The sequence below is a fragment of the Myotis nattereri genome (genome assembly GCF_964212035.1).
Source record: "Myotis nattereri genome assembly, chromosome: 4".
In the NCBI taxonomy this organism is placed as follows: domain Eukaryota; kingdom Metazoa; phylum Chordata; class Mammalia; order Chiroptera; family Vespertilionidae; genus Myotis; species Myotis nattereri.
This window is the reverse complement of record NC_138079.1, coordinates 15,537,480-15,561,168: the sequence shown is the minus strand read 5'-3', so window position 1 is coordinate 15,561,168 and position 23,689 is coordinate 15,537,480. Positions and strand designations below refer to the sequence as shown.

Genomic DNA, 23,689 nt, shown 5'->3' with positions numbered 1-23,689 from the left:
CCCCAACACCCTAGAGTTCACTGCCAGCCGCAGAAGGCCTCACCACCCCTCCGTCTATGCACTTAGTTCCACCCCAACATCTTCTGTCACGCTGCGCCACCCACTCCCTCACTCAACCTGGCCCTTGTCGGTGAGAACAGGAGTGCAATGGCATCCTCAGAGAGCACAAGGGGCAACTGGGAGGTGCTTAGAAAATAGCTTGGTCAAGTGCAACAACCAAGTCTGGTACCCCTTCCTGCTCTGGCACCTCAAATATGAAGCATGTGGTGCATCTGTCACCTGCTCAAGCGATCAGCAAAACTGACCCTGTAAAAAAAGTGCTCAAACCAAGGAAAGTTGCTGGGGTTGGGAAGCCAGAAGGAGAACAAGTCTTCTAGTCAGAGGAGAACAAGAAAAGAATAGTCATTTCTTTAGCTGGCATTAACAGAACGAAAGTTTAATAAACTGAAATACTAAAGTCACAGGCAGGCATGAGGCGCTTCTTCTGTGGCACGGGCCTCTTGGCATTCAATAAAGGTTACATGACAAAAATAATGCCAATAATACCACTGTGACCAACTAATCAGATTATGCTCCAAGAGAGAAACTGTATTTGTTGGCTGATATTCACAGAAAAGGGAAGAAATTGGGAAGAGCACTTGAGAATTTAAAAACTATTTCCACATGACTCAAATGCAATCAGGAAAACCATCTTAAAGCCCCATTGCTCATTCACGCAACATATTCTAATGGTGATCAGAAAGCAAGCACAATCCACGTTGCCTGCTTTTACTACCTATAGGCATCCTGTCGATAAAGTAAAAGGGACACTATGCTTTACTTTCACGGGGCATATTCTATATGTTTAATTATACAGCACACTACTGTACCAGAGTTTCTTGGGAAATATAAAAATTCAAATTCATTATGTCAATTAAACCCATACATTTAAACAGCCCCTAAAAGAAAAAGGCTCAAAGAAAAAGGCTTAGCCTAAAACACGGAGGATTTTATGTCACAATCTATTAAATTATGACAATCAAACACTGAAGTTAAAGCAAAAAAGAGTGAAATCACTCACATTTGCTTCCCTAAGTGTCTTATAGCCAGCCACAGGCATGCTTTTGCCAAGTAATCTGCAATTCTGAAATTTTTCACTACCTATAAATGTCATGATTTGCAAAGGACAAAATAGCCTTGTGGATCAACTGCTTTTGTTTCTATATTTTATAAACAATCAATAAGCTAGTACTGAGTAACCTGCTTAAGATAACATATCTTTGCTTAGAAAAAAAATAGCTTTCACAGTTTACACAGGTGTGCTGATATATATCGGTTTATAAAACGGATAATCACAGGATAGACAGGTAGTATTGTCCACCCACTGGTCCTGGTTTTGCCCACTGAGGGCATGTGATTGTTCATTCACCTGCTCAGCTGGCAGCTAAAAATCCTCTTTCTTCTAGGCCCCTTCAACTTCAAGTACCCCAGCTCCTTCACTGTTCCCAAAATGAGATGAATCGTCGTGGTCACACTCCCATCTGCTCTGAGGAACGGCACGGAGCTGCACTTGCTCCTTGAGATGGGAGCTGTCGCTGTTGGAAGCGCACCCTTAAAGCAGGGCCCCCCTACCACCGCCGGCCATCACGTCGCTCGGGCTTCTGTGGGGCTTGCAATCAATTAAGATCCTCATGTCCTTTTCCCCCTCGTAAGTTGCCAGCAAAGTGGATGTCCCACAGCTAGCACTTTGGGTTTTGTTTTTGCTTTTTTAAAAAATAGAAGCAACAAGACTTCCAATTTTCTTCTAATTATGCCCTATTGTCAGCTTTGCTCAATCATTCCCACCCACCAAACTCTTTTGGGGTATTCAATAGAATACCCCCAAGCTATGATGGGACCTCATCTGATGTGTGTGGACACACGACACAATGAGACATGATTTCCTGGGTGTCACTACCACATCTCAGGTTTAAACCACTGGCAAAGGCCTAGCATGGGACACAGCCCGACCTTCACCTCCCCAGGAAGCCCCTCCCAGGGTAACATCAACCACCCGCTTCTAGTGCTGCTGCTCAACCACCTACGAAGCCAATCCTCCTAACACTGCACAGAGGGTGATAGTTTCTTGAACTGGAGCTGAAATTACAGGAATGTGCACCCTAAAACCCCAGCAGGTTCTCAGAAAGACCAATACACACTCCATTTAATTCAGCACCAGCACGGAAGCCAAACTGCTCCTTTACAAACTCTTAACGCCTGCTCACTAAGTCAGCTCAACTGTTCAAATAAACTTTATCATTTTTCTCTTCTGGGAAATACTATTTTTGTTCGCTTTTACTATGCAAAACCATCCCAACCACACAAAACCCAATGAACCCACATGCTGACGTCATACTGCATGCAGGGCTAGCACGGAGCACAGGCAGAAAAGGGAAGTCTTTCTCACAGAAATGATTGGAAACATTACGGACGCAAACCTGCAGCAGCAGCGTACCAGCGTGAGCTCCGGGTCCTGCAGCCAGGAGGGCAGCCCCGCTGGCTGGCTCATGGCCTGGAACAGTGTGGCCCTCAGCGCACAGTAGTTATCTCCGCGGACTCGCCTTATGGAGGTGAATTTCTGAGATACCTCTTCGTAGCCCTGGGTGAAAGCATCAAAGAATTCAAAGTGGTTGTTACTAACTTCAGGGAGAGTTTTATTCCTATGGAAAAATGTGCCCCTAAAACACTGTAAACAAGACTGGTTGAGTCCTTCATGTAAAACATTCTAATTCCTTATTAATCAAAAGATATTAACAAATGTTAGTACTGTACAAAATATTAGCATGGTAACAGATGCAATACACTATAACATATAAATAATACACCAAGTATTATTAAAACACTAACCACTCCCAAAGCTGGAGTTATATATGGCCCTTCCTAAGCAATTGTTGTATTGATAACCGAATGTATGGATAATTGTAATTATGTATTGACTAGAGCAGCGGTTCTCAACCTGTGGGTCGCGACCCCTTTGGGGGTCAAACGACCCTTTCATAGGGGTCGCCTAAGACCATCGGAAAACACATATATAATTACATATTGTTTCTGTGATTAATCACTATGCTTTATGTTCAATTTGTAACAATGAAAATACATCCTGCATATCAGATATTTACATTACGATTCATAACAGTAGCAAAATTACAATTATGAAATAGCAACGAAAATAATTTTATGGTTGGGGGTCACCACAACATGAGGAACTGTATTAAAGGGTCACGGCATTAGGAAGGTTGAGAACCACTGGACTAGGGGCACAGTGCACGAAATTCATGCACGGTGTGTGTGGGCCTCTTGGCCCAGCCTACACCCTCTCACAATTCAGGACCCCTCGAGCGGGTTTTGGCCCGATCCCGCAATCTGGAAGTGAAAGGAGGAAATGAAAATGTTCAGTGACATGCTCTCAAAAACAGCATTCAAATGGAACATTTTGAAGCATACTCGAAAAAGGACACCATAAAATCCTAGTGACCAGTCCACAGGCCTTTGATGATCTGATCTCCCTGGCTGGGCACTTCTCAGGCATTGTATCAACCTCAGTGCTACCCCAACTCGCTCACTTCCAATCTGTCCGTCCTTTCACTTGGCCTGCTCTTCCTCGACAGTCTCTGGAGACCACTTCCTACCCTGCACTCACTCAAAGAAAGGAGTCTCGCTCTCACCACACAGACAGCCACCCTGTGTCCAAGTGCTGCACCCTCATCACGAGCTGTTTTCAAGGTCCAAGTCACAGGACAGTGTTCTTAGTGGGTATGAAAGTTCTTCTTTAAAACAAAATGTTGAGAGTCCCATTTTTATGTAGTGGTCCAATCACTGTGACAGATAAGGGTCCATCAACCAGACTCACATCCACTAATGTGCATCTCTTCCCTATGGTGGGCCCTCAATTACCTTGAATATTCACAATGGCTTGTTCAACAGCAACTGCACCTCCCCAATTGCGTACATTACTTGTGCTATTTCAGAGGTGAGTCAAACTTTTAAAATTAAATTTGGATTTATACACATCTCCAAAAGAAGATCCAAACAGACAAACAAGGACTAAAGAAAGAACCGAGACCCAAGCTGCTCTCAGGCCTGAGGTGCTCTAATTACTGTCACGAGTCCTAATGTGACGACATTTTTCTAACTAAGGTGCCTTTGATTAAATTTTGGTCCCTGAAGAGCCCAACTACAGGGTCAAATCTTTTTCTTGAAATAAAATGACAGAGAAATGATTTCAGCATGAGTTCCAAAATATGGAATATTTGGATAACTTAGGGGTCATCTTCAATTATGGACTTTCAGGTGCCAGTTGTTAGAAAAATCCTTTAAAGAGAATGAGATCACATAATTGCAAGTCAATGAAGGTATTTCTGGGGAAGATGAAAAAATATGGGCATACCTAGGAGATATTACGGGTTCAGTTCCAGACCACCACAATAAAGTGAATATCTCAATAAAGCAAGTGACCTGAGTTTTTTGGTTTCCCAATGCATATACAAGTTATGTTTACACTCCACTTCAGTCTATTAAGTGTGCAATATTATGCCTAAAAAAGCAATGTATATACCTTAATTAAAAAAACACAATTGGTAGTTATACAATAGTCATAGGGATATAAAGTACAGCATAGGGAATATAGTCAATAATTTTGTAATAACTATGTATGTGCCAGCTGGACACTAGATATATCAGGGGAACACTTGTAAAGCATATGATTGTGAAACAACTATGCTGTACACCTGACACCAATACAAAATAACACTGAATGTAAACTGAAACTGAAAAAACAAAAAAAACACCCCACTTTATTGCTAAAATAATGCTAACAATCACCTGAGCCTGCTGGAAAAATGGCATCAATACACCTGCTCAACACAGGGTTGCAACAAACCTTCAATTTGTTAAAAAAAAAAAAAGGCAACAAAGCAAAGCACAATAAAATGAGCTATGCCTGTGTAGTTTAGATACTGGTCTACTGGTTATCTAGTCTGATACCAGGTGAAGGTTGTCAGAAAATCTATGAGTGGCTGATATGCACATTCAGCAGATGGCCTCACAAATCTAGATGTTCTTCACCGCTGGCAGGAACTGAGAGTCCCTGGTATTTCCTGATTGAGTTCTCTCACAAGAGACTGAGCCTACAGTCCACACCTGCAGGGGGCAGAGCTGACATTTGCTCTCAGAGCTTGAAAAGTGAGAGCTACACTCTGAGTTAAGATCAGCTCATTTCTGGACAGGTCTGGGCAGCTGAGGTACCTGCTGAAAGATGTGCAATACTGTCTACAAAAACAAGCTCTGAGAAAAAGACCAAATGTATTCAAGTATTTAAACATTTTAAATCCTAAATAGTTACAAATAAAAAAATATACTAGGAAAATGTCTACCAAGTATAATAGATCAATATCTCTAGTATACAAGTGCACTCAAATTCATAATATAAATAAATCCAAGAGAAAATGAGCAAGAGATATGACCCAGATGTTACAAGAAGTGGTTGAAGAGTTAGACTGAAACTCATTTTTGCAGCTCACAATGGTCAAATGGTAGCAATTTTGCATGGTTCACACTAGTAAGAAATGTTGGATTCAGGACACGTTCAAGGGAAAGTAATGGTGTCTGTTCAGCTGGCTGTGCAGTAGGAGTGAGTCAGGGGATCTGACCTGAGCAACGAGCCAGCCCAGTCACAACAGGACCATGCATGGGACTCTCTGAGGTCCCACAGCCTTGGAGACTACCTTAGGGTCACCAATCTGTGCAATGGTGTTGGGAGGGGACAACTCCTGGGACGCCCTAAATGAGGGGAGGAGTTCCAGATCCCTGTGCATAAGGAGTGCAGGAGGGCCCAGCCCCTAAGACTGGAGGGCATGAAACCAAACCCAGGTGGGGACAGTAGGGGATAGGACGTCTTTTACCTCACCAGGCCAGAAGGGCATTCCCAAATGACTCCAAGAGGACAAGCAATGGCTGGCCCAACTCTAAACAGCAGAGTCATTTCTGTGTTTTTCAAGGAAATCATGTTACTAAAAAACTGATGCTTCTATTTTAATACTGGGACTCGGAAAAAAGTCCCTTATCTTTGGTGTCTGTTCCTTATCTCTAAAATCAGAACACTAGTATTTACATAGTGTAATAGCAGTTGTCATAATTAATGTCTAACAATATAAAAGAACACACTAAATAATTACTATGACAGACTATTTGAAAGACTTGAAATATGTGCATGTAGGTGTCATACCTTTTTCATGCATGTAGCTTTCTGCGTATTTCCTCTCCATTCCTTTTTGCAGTAGTCCATGATATCCATTTCAGGAGCTACACTTAATTTAGGTTCTGTTAAAGAGTCAAACAGAAGCAGAGAGGGGGAAATAATGGAAAAAAAAAAGGCATAATCAGAACAATGTACTACTTTATGCAGGGACTACTTCCTCTCATTTCATTCCAAAAAATCTGGGATCTCACCATTGCCTACCACCTGACCCAGACCACTATCCCCTCGCTCCTTGATAATGACAGAGGTCTCCCAACAGGTCTTCTTTATCACACACCCCACTAGCCATTCTCCAAATGGCAGCCAGAATGATGCACTTTAACGATATCCATCACTCCTGGGTCCTGAGAGCTCCTGGGGCCTCCCATCTCAGTTGGAGTGGAATTGATGTCCTTACTACCTACAAGGGGCCCTGTCCTGGCCTAACTGCCTTTCTGGACTCGGCTCTCACCACTCCCCTCACTGACAACTCCTGCTCCACCTGCAGCCGCCCCTGTATTCCTCCAACACACTGGCTCTTCCCCAGGCACCTGCTCCCACATTCCATGCAGGCCTCTGCTCACCTCTGAGACCCCTATATCATAATGTCGCACACCTTCACTTATAGTCTTCTTACACTGTTGTTTTTCTTCTTGGCAATGATCAACACCCAACATATTTCTTTTTCTGTATCTCCCCCCCACCCCCCACCCCGCTCCACTCCACACCCACACACAAATACAGTAAAACACAGCTCCTTGAGGGCAGGGGCTTATTTTATTTCCTGGCTATGTCCCCAGAACCTGCAGCTGCTCAGACACAGGAGTCTGCAAATACTGTCCCAATCAATTAAACATGGAACAGTCTGAGCTATGAGAAAATATATCTAATTACTTGTAATAAGTTTTTCTCATCCATTATACAAAGAGATAACACTTCAGTAATAAAACATGTATTCGTTTTTATTAATTTATATCCTGCCCTGATCCCCAAAGACTACAATAATTGATAATAAGTCAGAAACTAAAAGGGCTCTCAATGTTAGTTGAACCACAGACCTCATTTTACTCTAATAAAACAAAATTAAAAATACAACTTATGATCAAATGATATAGTAAGAAAATGGCCTTTAGTTTTCCTTATTGTTTGGGGTTTGATTTTGCGGTCTACACATACACACTCACATGCGTATATCTATGTGTATGTTTTAGGAAAAAGGGAAGTACATTCTCAGGCATATCTTGACTTCCTTTTTAAATTATTGAAGAAGTAAATGTTAGCAAAGAAATTAGGATATAAACACAGAAGAACCTTACAATGTATCCACTCCAGAGGAGGTTGACATAAAATAAAAATACTATATTCAGCTCAATTCAACAAATATTTACTGAGTGTCTAGTACACATCAAGCATTGAGCTAGGAACATGAAGGCTTACGACCCAGATTCTGTCCTGAATGGGTTTAAAGACTACTGAAGACAAGACAACAGGCATTCCCAAGTAAGGCCGCGGTGGATGCTGAGATGACTAAGGAGCCGCTAAGCCAGCGGTTCTCAACCTGTGGGCCGCGACCCCTTTGGTGGTCAAATGACCCTTTCACTGGGGTCGCCTAAGACCATCCTGCATATCAGATATTTACATTACGATTCATAACAGTTGCAACATTACAGTTATGAAATAGCAACTAAAATAATTTGATGGTTGGGTCACAACATGAGGAATTGTATTTAAAGGGCCAGAAGGTTGAGAACCACTGAGTCTAAGCCCTTCCGGCAGTTCAGGTAAATCAATTTTTTTAATATAAAACATTAAGAACTGTCTATTTTTTAAAATCTCATGGTGAATCCACTTATAAAGAAAATAAGCCTTGTATGAAAAGGGGAATAGCACATAGAGAGACAACATAGATACATGTAGCTGTGGCATAAGTCAGGATTGGCTTAAAGGTGAAACAGGCCCCTAATCATTATACAGAGACCACAAATACCAATGCTGCACAGCCAATCTTCAAATAAAGACCTACCACTTGAAATTCAAGAAACATTTTTTGAGTATCTATTTAGTAGAGGAAAGAGTTGCCTTGTATCTGCCTTTCCACTCACCTCCCCACAAACCAGGAGGAACTGCTAATGTCTAGAGTCAAGGACATTTACTGGGCCGTGTTCTCCCACCAGGCAGAGCACGCTTCCTGCTCAGGAGAGGCCTCCAGGAAAGAAAGTCCAGCCTTCCTCCTCTCCTCGCTTGCAGTCCTCATTCCTGCACATGCCAAAATGACACCTGCCTCCTGGGCAGGGCACAGCAGGCAGACCTACCTCTCAGGCCTGACGGGAAGAAGCAGGGCGCCTCACCTGGCCAAGAAGCCAGGCCCAGGCCACAATCCTGTGCTGAGTCAGATGTGCACATGAGGCAGTGAGGGTGAGGACACGGGGTACCTGCACAGCTGCTAGATCAACATGGTACTTTAATTCCCATCCTGCTGCTGTTTTTTGAGAGGCAGGCTCTACAGCCATGAATGCCAACCTCTAGGCCAGGGGCTGGAGGTGCAGGACAGGCAGTGCCTGACCCCAAGCAGCTTAGAGTGTACAACAGCTCCTTTCTTTCATTGCAAACCACATAGACTCTGACTATGAGGAAGAACATTTCTAATGGGAAAAGGGGGAGAGGGCTGAAAAACAGAAGGTAACTAGGAGATGAAACAAACAAAAGGTCTGGTTCTTAACAACCATGTGGTGACAAAGTCAAAGGTCAGACCCTTGGGAGATGGGAAGTTACAGATGAACCTCTCCAGAAAGCTGAGACTCAACAACAAGCTATCAAAAAAGACCCGGCAAATTTGGGGGGGAAAGGGCAAGAATCACACATCTTTTCTATAATGAACCAGACAGTAAATAACATGGGCTCTGGGGGCCATAAAGTTCTGTCACAAATACTCCACTTTACCATGCATGAGAGCCACCATTGACAATATGTAACTGAGAAGTTCTAATGACATTTTATCTACAAAACCAGGTGGCACATCAAGTTTGGCTAGGGAGCCATAGTATGCTGATCCCTGGAGAAGGTGCAAGAAACCTTTTCACAAACAAAGAGAGAACGTAAGAAAACCTTGTTGACCTGAGCTCTGACTTGAGGATTCATAACCACAGGCCGGCTCTCATGCAGGGACAGGGTGTAAACTCAGATTAGCCACGAGACCCTGGAAAGACAAGTCTAGAAATTCATATAAAGTGGCCCAAGGGAGGTGACACCCTGGGTGCCTGGCAGAAACAATGCCAAATTTTCTCACACTCAAGCCAAGTTGCATGAACTCTACACAGATACACAAGAGCTGAGCTTATAATTCAAACTTTAAAGAAAGAAGAAATAAGCAAAATAACAAATGGCATAATTATATCTATCAGGATTTTTAAAAAATGAAATTATCAGACGCAGAAGAGTATGTTTAAAATGCTTTAAAAAAAAAGAAATTAAAAACATGAGCAAAGAACAATAAACTATCAAAAACAACCAGGCAAATGGGGGTGGGGAGCAAGAAATAGAACTTTTCCAAAAAAGAAAATAGATCTGAATAAACCATCTAGAGTGCAACAGAGGCTACAAAATTAAAAACATATATGAAAGCATGTGTAATTGGGAGCCTCGGATGACTGAATGGGCTAGCAAATATCTAATTAAGAGTTCCAGAAGGAATACAGAGAACTGGAAAAGGCAATATTCCTAAAGATAATAGCTGAGAATTCTCCCTAATTGATGGAAATTAGGCACCCAGGAATGCAAACAGAAAAAAATATCAAGCAACACATTAAAAAAAAAATCCACACTTCAGACTTATCAAGGAGAAACACCTAAGACAAAGAGAAGAAAAAGGCAGATTATCTACCAAGGATTAGTCTGACCGCAGTGTTTTAACTAACAACAGACCAGAAAACAACGCAATAAAATCTTCAAAAAGATTATAGGCAACAACTATTCATCTGGAGTTACTCAAGAAAAAAAGTGAAATAAAATTTTCAAACATACAGAGCTTCCCACCAACAGACCCTTACAGAGGCCCTTCCTAGGGTTGTTATTTCAGGAGAGCAATGAATAAACCCAGAAGGCTGAGATGCAAGAAAGAATATAAAGGGGTCCATTTTAATCTCAGACTAACGCTGGTAGTGGCAAGGCCCACTGAAAAGCTAAACTGCCTGCTTTAGGGCTGTACTGGCAGGCAAAAAAGAGCCTTGAGAGTGAAGGAGAAAGTGAGGTCTCTGCAAATGTAGCAGGAATGCACAATAGCCAAAGAATGACTTCCTCCTCAAGAATCCTATATAATAAAAGGCTAATATGCAAATTCACCGAACGGCAGAACAACCAGTCGCTATGACATGCACTGACCACCAGGGGGCAGACGCTCAATGCAGGAGCTTAGGGGGAGCGCCACTCAGCCAGAAGCCGGGCTCACGGGGAGTGGGCCTAAGCTATCAGATGGACATCCCTCGAGGGCTCCTGAACTGCGAGAGGGTTCAGGCCGGGCTGAGGAATTTCATGCACTGGGCCTCTCATATGATGAATAAGAACTCTGCATCAGAAGTAAATTCTGTGCAACTACAGCAGTAGAAAGCAAGCATCCTCAGCAATTTCATGGAGGACCAGAACAGTGTGGCCCAAGAATACTTCTGACTACGTACCTACAAAGAACATCTCCTATGGCCACCAGTGAGGAGTTCCACCAATTCCTTGTTGAGGAAGACTCAAAAACCGTCAACAAAACCCCACTTTGTATCATTTCTTCCTAATTACACATATGGTAATACTTTTGTTAACCATAAAATAAACAGAAGCTAGTTCTCAAAACAAACCACTAGAACACACACATTACACTGGGAATAAGAGAGAAAATGCCACTTGTGCCTCATCTATGACAAATCCCCAATTGGAGTATTCCCCCTCGGCTCCTGCACAAGTAAGGAGGTACTTCACATACAGCCCTTCTGGCTGTGCCCACGGTGGAGGAGGCCAGGATGTAATGCCTCGCTCTAGCAGCAATGATGGGTCAAAGGGCCCTAGTTGGGGTGAGAAGAGCAGGCATGACTGAGCAGAAACATGGACACAAAATCATGAAACGAGAGAATTAGTGCTACCAATCCCATGATCATTCTTTCTTACAAGTTAGTGAATCCACATGGCCATCTGATACAAAGACACAGTTCTCCATTAGTCTTCCCATGTGAAATGAAAACTGCATTGCAAATCCAAACTCCCCCTCCAAGAATGTAAGGAAATCAAGAACTAAGAGAGGGTGGTGTCAAGAGATTCAATAAATCCTGACGGGGGGGGGGGGGGGGGGAATGGCATGAAAAGAATACTTTCAATAAAATGTTAAAACCTCAGGAAACAATACTCACCAGACTTTAGCAAAATGAATAATTGCACGCAGCTAAGACCATATGCATATCTCCTGGGAAGTACATCTTAATATTTTATGAACATGGATATACGGATTTAACAGCATTTTCTACTATAAACAGTAGAACAATTAAAACAATAAATAAAACAATCCCAAACATACCTGATAACCCTCTTTCATGTATAAGTAACTCTTTCTCCTTTTCTATTTCATCCGCAGCACGATACATGTCCTCCTCGCTGAAATCACACCAAATGAAACATTTCAAAGTTGTTGCACTGACAGTTTCCCTCTTATCACAAACGCAGGTGCTTAAAAAATTGATAAGACATTTAAAGTTTAATTTTTTTCATATTAATGACAATCTGATAAAATATGGGTCTTTCATCTTAGATATCGTGTTTCTATCATTCCATTTCAGAGTTTCTTACTTCAAATGAGACATTTTACATCACTCCATTTGCCACCTAGCTCTGAGGCCATTTTAATTACAAGTCTATTAATGCCTCATCTACACATGTGAGCATCTTAGCATGTGTCTTATCAATGAAGCACTGTCATAGTCTATCAAGTTTCAAGAATAAATATAGTGCTATTAAAAGTGTTCATATATAGGGATGCAGGCCGACGGCCCACCTTAATGTCACAGGCAAACTTTACAATAGTTACTCTAAAAACAATAGACGAGCATCAATTATTACAAGTCACCCGAGCTAAAAAAAAAAAAAAAAAGAAAAGAAAAGAAAAAGAAAAAAGAAAAAACCCTCCTAAGGCTCCCCCTGCTCTCTGACCCTCATATTCATGTTCGGCTGAGCATACCCCTACTGTCCCACATACTCTTATGCTGCCACTGCTACTGACTTGGTACTTATATAATAGCTTCCTAAAGAGTCTCTAGTCTCACTTACTGAACTAACAAGAACCTACTAAGTACTAGAAAGGGAGACAAGGGTGCTAGACAAGGATGAAGTATGGGACTTCTGGTTTTAGGATGCCTTCTCTCCCCTTTAACTTACACCACAACATGACAATGATGGGAAACAGAAACACTAGCTTTGCTGAAACCACAAGACATGTGAAAGTCCAAAAGTGGACGAAGGAGTAGTACATGACAAAGGACAGGGAGCCTCGCTGCCTGTGGAAGGGCATCTGCCGAAGAGAAGACCAGTAAACCCTGCAGAACCCCAGAAAGGCCAAGTACTTCAGAAGGTACAGGGGACACCGAGAGCTGAGAACAAGGAAACTGGCTGATGTTCACACAAGGAGTGATCAGACCCTCAATTCCTTATACTCCTTCCTGAGGACAGCACACCCCGATCCTCACACAAGACAGGAGGCTCCAGGCACAATGGCACACAGGAAGGAGGAGTTAATAGGTCAATAAACAGTAAGGAATTAAGTGAACGACTGAAATACTCCCATCTCCAATTCCCTTAGTTCCCCCTGCTCCTTCTCCATGGCCTAGAACCGCTGGAAGAAAGAGGAAGGGATGAAGGGAGAAGAGACAGGTGAAGATGTGCTGAGAGAGGTGGGGAATCTAATCTATCTGCCTCCCCACCTGAAGCTCTTCAATGGCTCCCAAATAAGCAGAAAAGTCTAAAATGTGGACCTAACCTACCAGTCTAGCCAGTATTCCATGATTCCCTACACACACTCACACCAGTCCAAGGTTTCCCAGCCAAGCATTTTCACAACCTGTGATTGGCTCTGCCCATTCCCTCTGCCTGATGGGCACTGGGCCTACCCAGCAGGACATGTACTATGTGGGGACCCTGCTGTAGAGTGGCATGGCTGGAGTGGGAACCCAGAGTTAGAAGGTCCTCACTGCAGCCCTTATCAGCCATATGTATGACTATGGAACTAAAGTAACTACACCTCTCAGCACCTAAATGTAACCAGAACAGTAAGAGTACCACCTCAAAGGACTGTTATGGGAAGACACAATGTAAAATATTCAGCATTCAAAAAAGTTAGCTATTCCAATTAATCCTCATACTATATCCATTGGTGCAAAGTATTAATAAACAATAATCATTTCTCATTCCCTTTTTCTCTCTAAAATAAAGGCGATGGGATATGTGTGTGCCGATTTTTGTAAGGGGTCATATTAGGGAAAAGGTACTTTCCACATACTCTGGCTCCAGTCAGATTTCAAGTAAAAGGTGTGATGTCACCCATGGAGCCTGTGCCAGAGTTTAAAAACAGAAACCAGATTCCCAGAGCCTATACATCAAACACCTAAAATAAAAAGTGACTAAATGTGTTAGTTCTTCTTTCGCTAATTTAATATCTTTCGGGCCACGTTCCGAGCTTTATCAAATGTGAAAAATTCTGATCCTGCCCTAACCGGTTTGGCTCAGTGGATAGAGCGTCGGCCTGCGGACTGAAGGGTCCCAGGTTCAATTCCGGTCAAGGGCATGTACCTTGGTTGCGGGCACATCCCCAGTGGGAGATGTGCAGGAGGCAGCTGACAGATGTTTCTCTCTCATCGATGTTTCTAGCTCTCTACCCCTCTCCCTTCCTCTCTGTAAAATATCAATAAAATATATAATTTTTTAAAAAAAGAAAAATTCTGATCCTATAACACAAGCACTCAAGTTAATCACTTTCAAAATATTATCAGAAGCATGTCTTTGGGCAAGCACTTCCCTAATCTTGTCCTCAGTTCTCTCATCTTCATAATGAGAAGACTGGCTAAGATCTAAATGACCTACATCATCTCATGGTACTCATAAACGAATTAGTAAAATTCTGCGGCACACCAAAAAATGTACTTTTGGCCAACCTGACAAAAAAATAAATAAGTATAATTTTGATTGTTTCACACTGGACAGCTACTCTTGTGTTGGCTGTTGTCAGTTTTTTAATTGATAATCTAAGGGAGAAGAGGTCAGTGCCCTTGACAAAATAGGTATCACATGTTTTAAAATTCCTGCAGCATGCAGGTTGAAAATCGCTGATCTACATGGTTCCTCTTCCAGTTCTTACTTTTAACAGACCAGGAATCTATTAGTCATTAAACATTCTACCTCCAGGTATATTCTGTAGCTGTGCTACATGCACCTTTGGCTATACTTTGTCCTCTTCCTTTTCAATCTACAAAGTAACCAAAGTGCAATCGCAACACCAGTGCCCAGATGGAGTTCTCTGAACAAACATTTCTCAATACAGTCAAATACAAATTCCCACAAAGGCCAACAGGACAGGGACGGAAAGAAATCAAAGGAAACACAGAAACAGAAAGTGAGATTATCTATATAATAAAAGTCCAGCGACCGTTACAGCAGAACGACCAGAACAACTGGTCACTATGACATGCACTGACCACCAGGGGCCGTGAGCTGCCCCCTGTTGGTCAGTGCACTCCCACAGCTGGAGCACCACTCAGCCAAAAGCCAGGCTCACGGCTGACGAGCACAGAGGCGATGTCAGGAGCCTCTCCCGCCTCTGCAGCAGCGCTAAAGAGCAGCAAGTCGAGCAATAAGGAGCAATGAGCGGGCGGTAAGGAGCGAGGGGTCCCAGACTGCGAGAGGTTGCAGGCTGGGCTGAGGGGACCCCCCCCCCCCCGCCAAATGAATTTCGTGCACCAGGCCTCTAGTTGGAAAATATTTTTAAAAAGGCAGTGTTTCAGGATATACAAAAGAAACAAAGCAGAAATTGATGAACAGGGCCCAGAGTATATTCAAATTACTTTAGCCACAAGTAGATTTCATTCAGATCTTGTGCACAAATGTTTGCTAACTTGCATGGCCACCAAGGACACTTGCTAGTTTTCTAAGGTCACCAAGAAAATTGTATTATGGCCTTTAAAGGCTACCTTAAAAATTATCCTGAACCTGTACTTCCTTGTAGAGAAGGTAATTTTTTTAAGTTTAAGCAATAAAGCTCAATCAATATAGTTAAAAAAAAAAAGATATTTAATAGCCAAAATGAAATCTTTATTCAACATTAAGGACTACCAACTAGAAAGAGAGAGATGTGTGAGAGCAAGAAAAACTAGTTTTATTTAAGAAAATACTTCACTCAAAGTATTTTCTTTAAATTTTGCTTTAAATTTTTTAAGTATCAAAATATTAAAGCTGAAAATAACAAAATGAAATTTTATTTAAAGCTGTGAATCTAAAATAGCTAGAGGTTTAAATTTTTGTTATGGGAAAGGAAAATAGTGAAACAATAATAGGAAAAGGATATTAAATGATAAATAAAATGTTACCGTTTCAGAAATGTGCCAATCTTTTGTAAGTGCCAAATGGGGGGGAGGGGGGTGTCTACCATTTGGCACAAAAGAGACCACTGAAGCACACAGACTTAAATGATTACCACAGCAAAGTTTCCTCTGGAAAACATACAGATACCCAGAAAAGTAGTAAAGAAAAGTAAGACAAAGTCATAAATGTGACTTGATTTCCTGGGGACCATGGCATGCAAATCACCCTCAATTATACAGTTGAATTAAATTTTAAAACCAAACTGTTAGCAACTCCTCCTTAGAAAATGTTTAGTTTAGCTCTGTAACGTTAAAGTGTGTATATTCAAGTTCCCATTTCTGCTTATGCTAGAGGTAACATATACTATCTAATGAAAGTGTAATATGCAAATTAACCATCACTCCATCACAAAGATGGTGGCGCCAAGTCCTCTCAGCCCCGCTGGAGTCCCCCAGTTCTGTGGGGGGGGAGGGGGGGGGGAGACACACGGCCACTGAGAGTGGGCAGCGCGAGCGGCCTGGTGGAATGCTTGCTTCATTGCCACGGTGACGAGGCAAGCATTCCACCCCGGCCGCAGAGGGCCTCTGGGCGGCGGGCACAGAGCGGCCGGGGGGCGGGGGGGGGGGCGGGGGGGAGTATGGGGGGGGGAGTGCTTGCCTCGTTGCCCTGGCGACGAGGCAAGCGTTCCACGCCCTGCCGCGGAGGGCCTCTGGCCAGGCTGGGTGTGGAACACTTGCATCGTTGCAGACCGGGCTGAGGGATCTCCCCGCCCCATGCACGAATTTCGTGCACTGGGCCTCTAGTTTTATTAATATTAAGGCAACATACACCATTGAGAAAGTTACATGACGTTGCATTCTAAATTATAAACTTCCTCTTGCTGTTCAAAGACCTACATAACAATACATTTTTGAAAACTTAATTTAAAAATGCTTACTACACAGAAACAAAATTACACTATTGCTAAAAACAAGCTGTAAGCTAAAAACACAGAGCTCAGTGAAGCAGAGCACATTTCTGAGAAGCCAATTTTTCAATTTCCAATACAAGTAAAGATCTAAAATGAAAAAAGTCAGTGCTGACATATATGCAAAGCTAAGAAGAAAGCATTTTAATCCCTCACCATTATGAACACTTGCACCAACTTCCCCTTGTCTAAAAAAGCTAAGCTGAAGATGATTTTGTTCAGCTCTCTGAACTTGAACACTGAAGTTCACGCTTAACTTGGCCTGTCCTGGGAGACTAGTGGCCCAGGCAGTGTTGGGGAGACAGTGTCAACCACTGTGACACCAATGCATCTTCCCACACAGGAAAAGCAAAGACCATTCAACCGAGCCTTTCTCCACTGCTTACCGGTTATAGAGATGGGTGAACAACACATCAAATGCAGGAAAGTACCAGCACCCAGGCCAAAATTCCACTCCTTTCTGCAACTGGACTTTCCATGACTGGCTCATGATACTCCACGTGACTTCCAGAGGTATATGGGGACAACCCTGAACCCTCAACAGTGAGGCTTCATTCTCAGAGATATCTAAGCTCTAAACTCTGAAGCTGGCTCTACATCCAGGCGAGGGGAGGGGTAGGAGGGCATAACTGATACCCCATCAAATATAGCCCCTAGAAGCTCTGGAGGTGCGAGCTGGGTGGGAAACACAACAGTAGTATATTTAGCAACACCCAAGAACAATGTTTTAACAATTTGTTTTTATTCACAGATCTTTTGAGAAGCCACAACTTTCATCAGAATCTCAGCCCAGAAACACATAAATACACATAAAGTGTTGCCTTCAATTTCAGAGGAGTTCACAGACATGCTCCCACTACCCACCCACAGCCAGCCTGTGGACCGCAGATTCAAACCTTGTCCCACCATCAGGCAAGTGGGCAGAGAAGAGCCACAGAGCAGTCTTGCTTCTCACTTCCCTAAGCAAAGACATGGGCATAGCATAAGTTTCAAACATAGGAGTGGGGTGAGCAGGAGATGAAGCATAAGAGACCTGCTGATACAAGCAATGAAGAAGCGTCCAAAAAAAAAAAAGCAGCCAACTGAATCTGATCTGACCTATGAGGTATCTAAATGGGGCTCATCTCAGGGCTTAAGGCGAGTAGGGGAGGATGCCAGTCAACCACAGCTCTCAAAAGAGCTAGAAGGAAAGAAAAGAAGGAAGAGAAGGATGGAGGGGGAAAAGATTTAGAAAGTAGCTTATCCATATGGTTTTTATGTCATTCTTTGTACTTCTCTCCCTTATGAAATGCAGTGAACTTAGTCTAAAGCAGCGATTTTCAACTAATGGCACACAAAACTAATTACAGTGGGGCCTTGATTTACAAGTGTTCCGACTAACAAGTTTTTCGAGATACGAGCCGTCTCTCAGCCGATTTTTTGCTTTGAGTTGAGAGCTAAAATTCGGGTTACAAGCCAGCTTCAGATACCCCACCGCTAGTTGGCGCAGTGAACGCCACATCAGCCCAGCATCACGTGTCTCACTCGTTCACTTCTTGATTTGACATGAGTAATCTGAGTTACGAGCTCCGTCACGGAACGAATTAAACTCGTAAGTCAAGGCCCTACTGTACTAAAATTCTTCGGTACACAAAAAATATATTTTGCCGATCTGACAAAAAAAATAGATATAATTTTTATTCATCACATTGGATGCTATTGTTGTATTGGCTGCTATTACTTTTTCTTTAATCCTCACCTGAGGATATGCTTATTGATTTTAGAGAGAGGAAAAGGGAAAGAGGGAGGGAGAGGGGAGAGAGGGTAGAGAGAGAGAAAGAGAAAGAAAGAGAAACATCGATGTGAGAGAGAACATTGATTGATTGCCTTCTATACCCGAAACCTAGGTATACAGGATGATGTTTCAACCAATTGAGGCACACCCGCCAGGGTGGCTGTTGTCATTTTTTCAGTTGATAATCTAAGGGAAAAGAGGTCAGTGCTCTTGACTCAATAGTCAGATACTGCATGTTTTAAAAATTCTTCCAGCCCACCCGTTGAAAATCGCTGGTCTAAAGGAATCAGTATCTTATAGCACTGCCTAGGTCAGCGGTTCGCAACCTGTGGGTCGCGACCCCTTTGGCAGTCGAAGGACCCTTTCACAGGGTTCGCCTAAGACCATCCTGCATATCAGATACTTACATTATGATTCATAACAGTAGCAACATTACAGTTATGAAGTAGCAACGAAAATAATTTTATGGTTAGGTCACCACATGAGGAACTGTATTTAAAGGGCCAGAAGGTTGAGAACCACTGGCCTAGGTAATGATCCATCCCTCCCCATATGTATCACTGCAACCTTCAAAGAGACACATCTGAAACGATTGATGGCTATAAAGTTGGGCTATGGTTTGTACTCATAATTACTGTCTACTGAATGCATTAAAAGTGACTGCAGGGTATCTCAAAATATCTGCTGTTTTATGCTATTTCATATATTCAAGTGTAAATATTTCATTCAAATTCCTGTGCAGGGCAAACCCAATTCTTTGGGTGAGAAGAACAGACTTGGTTCCAATGACAGAAAAACAGAATTTATAAGTATTTTAGGTTGTAATTCAGGCATTACACTATTTAAATCTATACTCAACTATTAGGTTGCATATTTCATCATATAAGAACTGATGTGCACACATTACATTGCAAACTATAAAATAAGCAGTTTATAGGATGCAGTTTCTCTAGCCCTTAAGAAAATATCACAGAGCAAACATAATAGCCTCACCGCCTCTGTGACAGGCAAGAAAGCGCACCAATGTAAGATGTGATGTTCGACAGCTGGAGACATCGTAAGTCATCTTCACCTGCTTTCCCTTGCTCCCTCTTGTTCTCTTATGAGTTAGAGTACCATCAATGACAACAAAAGCAGGAAGAAAAAGAAATTAAGCTCTAAATAAACTGCAAAATGAAACATCTAGTCCAGGAAAACAAAAATCTGAAGTTTGCTGTCATAATTCATGTCCCTCTGCCTGCTTTGCTGAGGAAGCCAGAAAGAGCCTGGAGGAGGTTCCCACCCAGGCATCAGGGAACGTGGCCTTGAAACCTACTCCCTGCGTCTCCCTGGGCAAGCTGTACCTTTCGATCTGCAACTCAGTTTCCTAATGTGTACAATGACAAACCTAGGCCGAGCTTTTTAGATTCCTTTCAGCTCTAAATCTATAATTCTACTGGCAGAAGACAGAAGAGGCCACAAAACCTTTTCATCAGGAAGGGGTGCTCCTTCCACACCATGACCCATTTCCCCGGGTACTCAGACTCTGGAAACCACACGCAGCAGGAAAAGCTGCCAAATAACTCTGTATCCTTTCGGAAACATAATGCTCACTTCATCATTTCTGCATCACCCAAGGGGCATGAAACTGCTCGGCAGAGGCTGAGGAGCAGCATCTGAGTGCCAAGGCCATTAGATGGGGGCAGAAGTGAGGTGGTAGCTCTTAGGCATGGGCTGGGGGGTGGGGGGCCCGAGAGGTGGGTGCACAGAGGCAGAAGACGCTATTTTACAGGCTGCGGAGTCTGAGGTAGGTCTCCAACTCAAGGAGCAAAACTGAAGCCACAGGTCACATCAGCTTACACATGGGCCTGTTACTGGTTTCAATTAATATATATCTATATCTGTGTGTGTGTGTGTGTGTGTGTGTGTGTGTGTGTGTTAGAGGCCTGGTGCATGAAATTCATGCACGGGGGGGGGGGGGGTCCCTCAGCCCAGCCTGCCCCCTCTCACAGTCCAGGAGCCCTCAGGAGATGTCCAATTGATGGCTTAAGTTTCCCGCCACCTCCACTGCGCTCACCAACCCAGCTTCTGGCTGAGCGGTGCTTCCCCTGTGGGAGTGCACTGACCACCAGGGGGAAGCTCCTGCATTAAGCATCTGCCCCCTGGTGGTCAGTGCACATCATAGCGACAGGTCATTCTGCTGTTTGGTTGATTTGCATATTAGTCTTTTATTATATAGGATTATACACACACACACACACACGCATAATGCTACTATTTTAAAGTCAGGACATTTCATACAAAAGTCCGAATATCTGTTTGTTTTTTAATATAGAAAAACCAACTACTATAGGCTGAAACTTAGACTACCCCCAGCAGAGAACACCTACCTGGCCAGCTTTACCAAGGTTACCCACCCCCTCACTCCTGGGGGCCAGAGTTTGAAACCTACTACTCTAAATACTTGCCAGTGGCCCCTCATTAAGTGTGGATAATTACAGCGCAAAGGGTTTGGGTGCTCAATAAATGAGAATGTCATCGCCCACGGTAAAGAACCCGCAAAGGAGAGTATTACAATACACTAGCTGCATAACAATCCTGCAAAGGACCCCTCTTTAGGAAATGCAAAACTTTATGTAAAAAAAAAAAAAAAGCATTTAAACACACCTTCCAAATTCAGCTTTCCTGCCAATGGAGTTATCTGTCAAACCGGTTATCTGAATGCTTTCCTCAATTTGGGAATTCAAAGGTATTTCTATGTGCCGAGAGCTTGGAAAGTGGAGAAAAGTCTCAGCCTTCAACTGTGGATTCTGCTCCCACCCCCATCCCCGGGCAGAACCTATAAACGCTTCTGGTTGCCGCCGCTGTGTCACAGCCCCGCGAGGCACGGGTCGACCCCGCACCCCCTTCCGTTAACAAGCAGCCCGACTGGATCGGACTCCGCGCCAAAACCAGCAACAGGTGGGACGCTCATCAGGCGGCGACTCGCCTTCCAGAACACACCTGCCGCGTGGCTCCATTCTCCTACCAGGTCGGAGGGAGGACGCGCTGGTGTTAGCGATAATGCAGTGCGCTTCCCGGGTTTGTTTCCCAAGTTTCTGAGCCTTCTTAAACTTCAGAGTTACGCAGACAGACAATGGGGGGGGGGGGGCACCAGGGGACCGTACCTGGCAGAGGGTCCCTCCGGAAAACCCTGGCACTCGGACACTGGTTCCAAGTGTCTCCGAACGCCTCTGCCCCGACCCCCTGACTTAGAACCGAGGGTCCGCGGGGCGCTCCGCCCGCCCAGCCTCCCGGAGGGGACCGAGCCCGGCACCCCCTCCCACCTCGCCGCGCCCTGCGACTTACTGCTCGGCCGGGCACCGCACCGCGGCCCGCGGCTGCCCGCCGGCCGCCGCCTTCCCGCTCTCCCGCGCGGCGGCTCTGCCGGGGCCCGGAGACACGGCCCCCGCCTCCCGCGCCAGCTTCTCGGCGCAGCTCGCGCCCAACCAGGCTCCCGGCTGAGGCATGGTCCCCCGACTCATGGGGCCGCCGAGGACGGCGGCGGGGCCGCAGGGGGTCAGCGCCTCCGAGCGATCCGGGGCCCCTCCCGTCGGGGCGCCCGGCCGTGGCCGCCGCCGCTCTGCTGCCCGCCGGCTTCCGTGGCTGCCCCCGGCGCTTCCGCGCGCGTCACCGCCGCCCGCCCCCCGGCCTCTGACCCTCGCCGAGGGGGCGCGGCCCGTGCGGGCGGAGCGTCCAGGGGGCGGGGCCTGCGCCTGCGCCTGCGCGGCGGAGCGCGACGTGGAGGCGTCCGAACCGCCGTCGCCACTGCGCATGCTCCGCCCCCATAGCTTGTGGGGCGCTCATCTTTTCTTGGGGGTCTCGGGCAGCCCAGGGCGAAAGAAGAGGGGGAGGACTGGGAGCCCAGCGGGACGCGCGCTCGGTGAGGAGGAGGAGGGAACCGGCCCGAGGTGTGGAGGGCGCTGACGTGTTTGCTCGGGCACCTCGCAGTGTCACTCCGGACTTCCGAGTGTCGCCCTGCGCCCACCCGGTTTCCTCCACGGTAAAGACGGGGATGTGGGCAGACCTGCCGGCGCTCCCTGAGTCCTGCCGGCACGACCCGCCCCCAGGCCGCAGGACCTGGGCCTTCCGTCGGTGTCGGGCTCGCGGTCCCCGGGGCTTGGCGTTCCGGTCCCTCCCTGCCTGAGGGCGCGAAGGGCGAACCCGGTCCATTGGGCAGTGGGGCGAGCGCGGCCCCGTGTGTTCTTGGATTGTATTCTTTAAAGTAGAAAATTTGAGTTTAGAGGAACAAGAGCAAAAGGAAAATATTAACAGGACTTCAAAGGTCAGCTAGAGAAATGCCTGCAGTTTTAAGATCGCCCATGCTAGCAAAGCAGCAGTTGAATCTGACTTTTTTCCCTTGGTTTTGTCACCCTCTTGCTGTTCAGCATATTTTAACATCTGATGGGTGCCTTTTTTCCTTTAGACTTGAGGATCCTTTTGAATGCACTGGATGATCTATTTTTTTAAAATTCTTAAGGTAACTATGTTATTTGTATATGTTGACTACAATCCAAAAGAGTAGACAACTATTTTTTACCCAGTTCTTTTTTAAAATCAGCTTCATTATTGTTTAAACACCATGAAGTTCACTCATTTTAAATGTGCGATGCAACGAGTTTTAATAAACATGCAGAGATGTACAACCATCACCACCACCTAATTTTAGACTCTTTCCGTCACTCCAAAAACATCTCTCATGCCTGTTTGTGACCAGTCTTCATTCTCGCCACATAACCTCAGACAACAGCCACTACCACTTTCCTTTCCGTCTCTATAGATTAGAGATAGCCTCTAAACATGAGCAGCAGTCATGGCTGCAAGGGGCATTATCAAGCAAACGGTGCAGAACCAGGATGCAGAAGGAGGAAATGGCATGGCAATTGAGAAACGTGCAAATATTCTGGGGCAACACAGGTAGGTAGCAGGGATTTTACTGAGACTAGGGGCCCCGTGCACAAATTTGTGCACCTTGAAAGGAATTGTGGGCCGGGAGGCTGCGGTGGGCACAGGGACGGGTCTCAGCCCATCCTCTGTGCCCCCACCTAGTCCCTCCCACTGTGGCCCCTGGTCCCGTCTG

The 23,689-nt window shown here is 44.7% G+C and overlaps 1 protein-coding gene across 1 annotated transcript in view; it reads right to left on the bottom strand.

Moving 5' to 3' along the window:
* Window positions 1-22,207, bottom strand: part of OTULIN (OTU deubiquitinase with linear linkage specificity) — a 34,432-nt gene extending 12,225 nt beyond the window's left edge. Inside the window, exons 1-4 of the mRNA XM_081090605.1 lie at window positions 21,919-22,207; window positions 11,805-11,881; window positions 6,242-6,336; window positions 2,474-2,617 (exon numbers count right to left, since the gene is read on the bottom strand). Of these exons, the coding sequence (XP_080946731.1) occupies window positions 2,474-2,617; window positions 6,242-6,336; window positions 11,805-11,881; window positions 21,919-22,094 (492 nt within the window). The 5' untranslated portion in view covers window positions 22,095-22,207. The remainder of the gene's footprint in view (window positions 1-2,473; window positions 2,618-6,241; window positions 6,337-11,804; window positions 11,882-21,918) is intronic.
* Window positions 22,208-23,689: the final 1,482 nt, after the last annotated feature.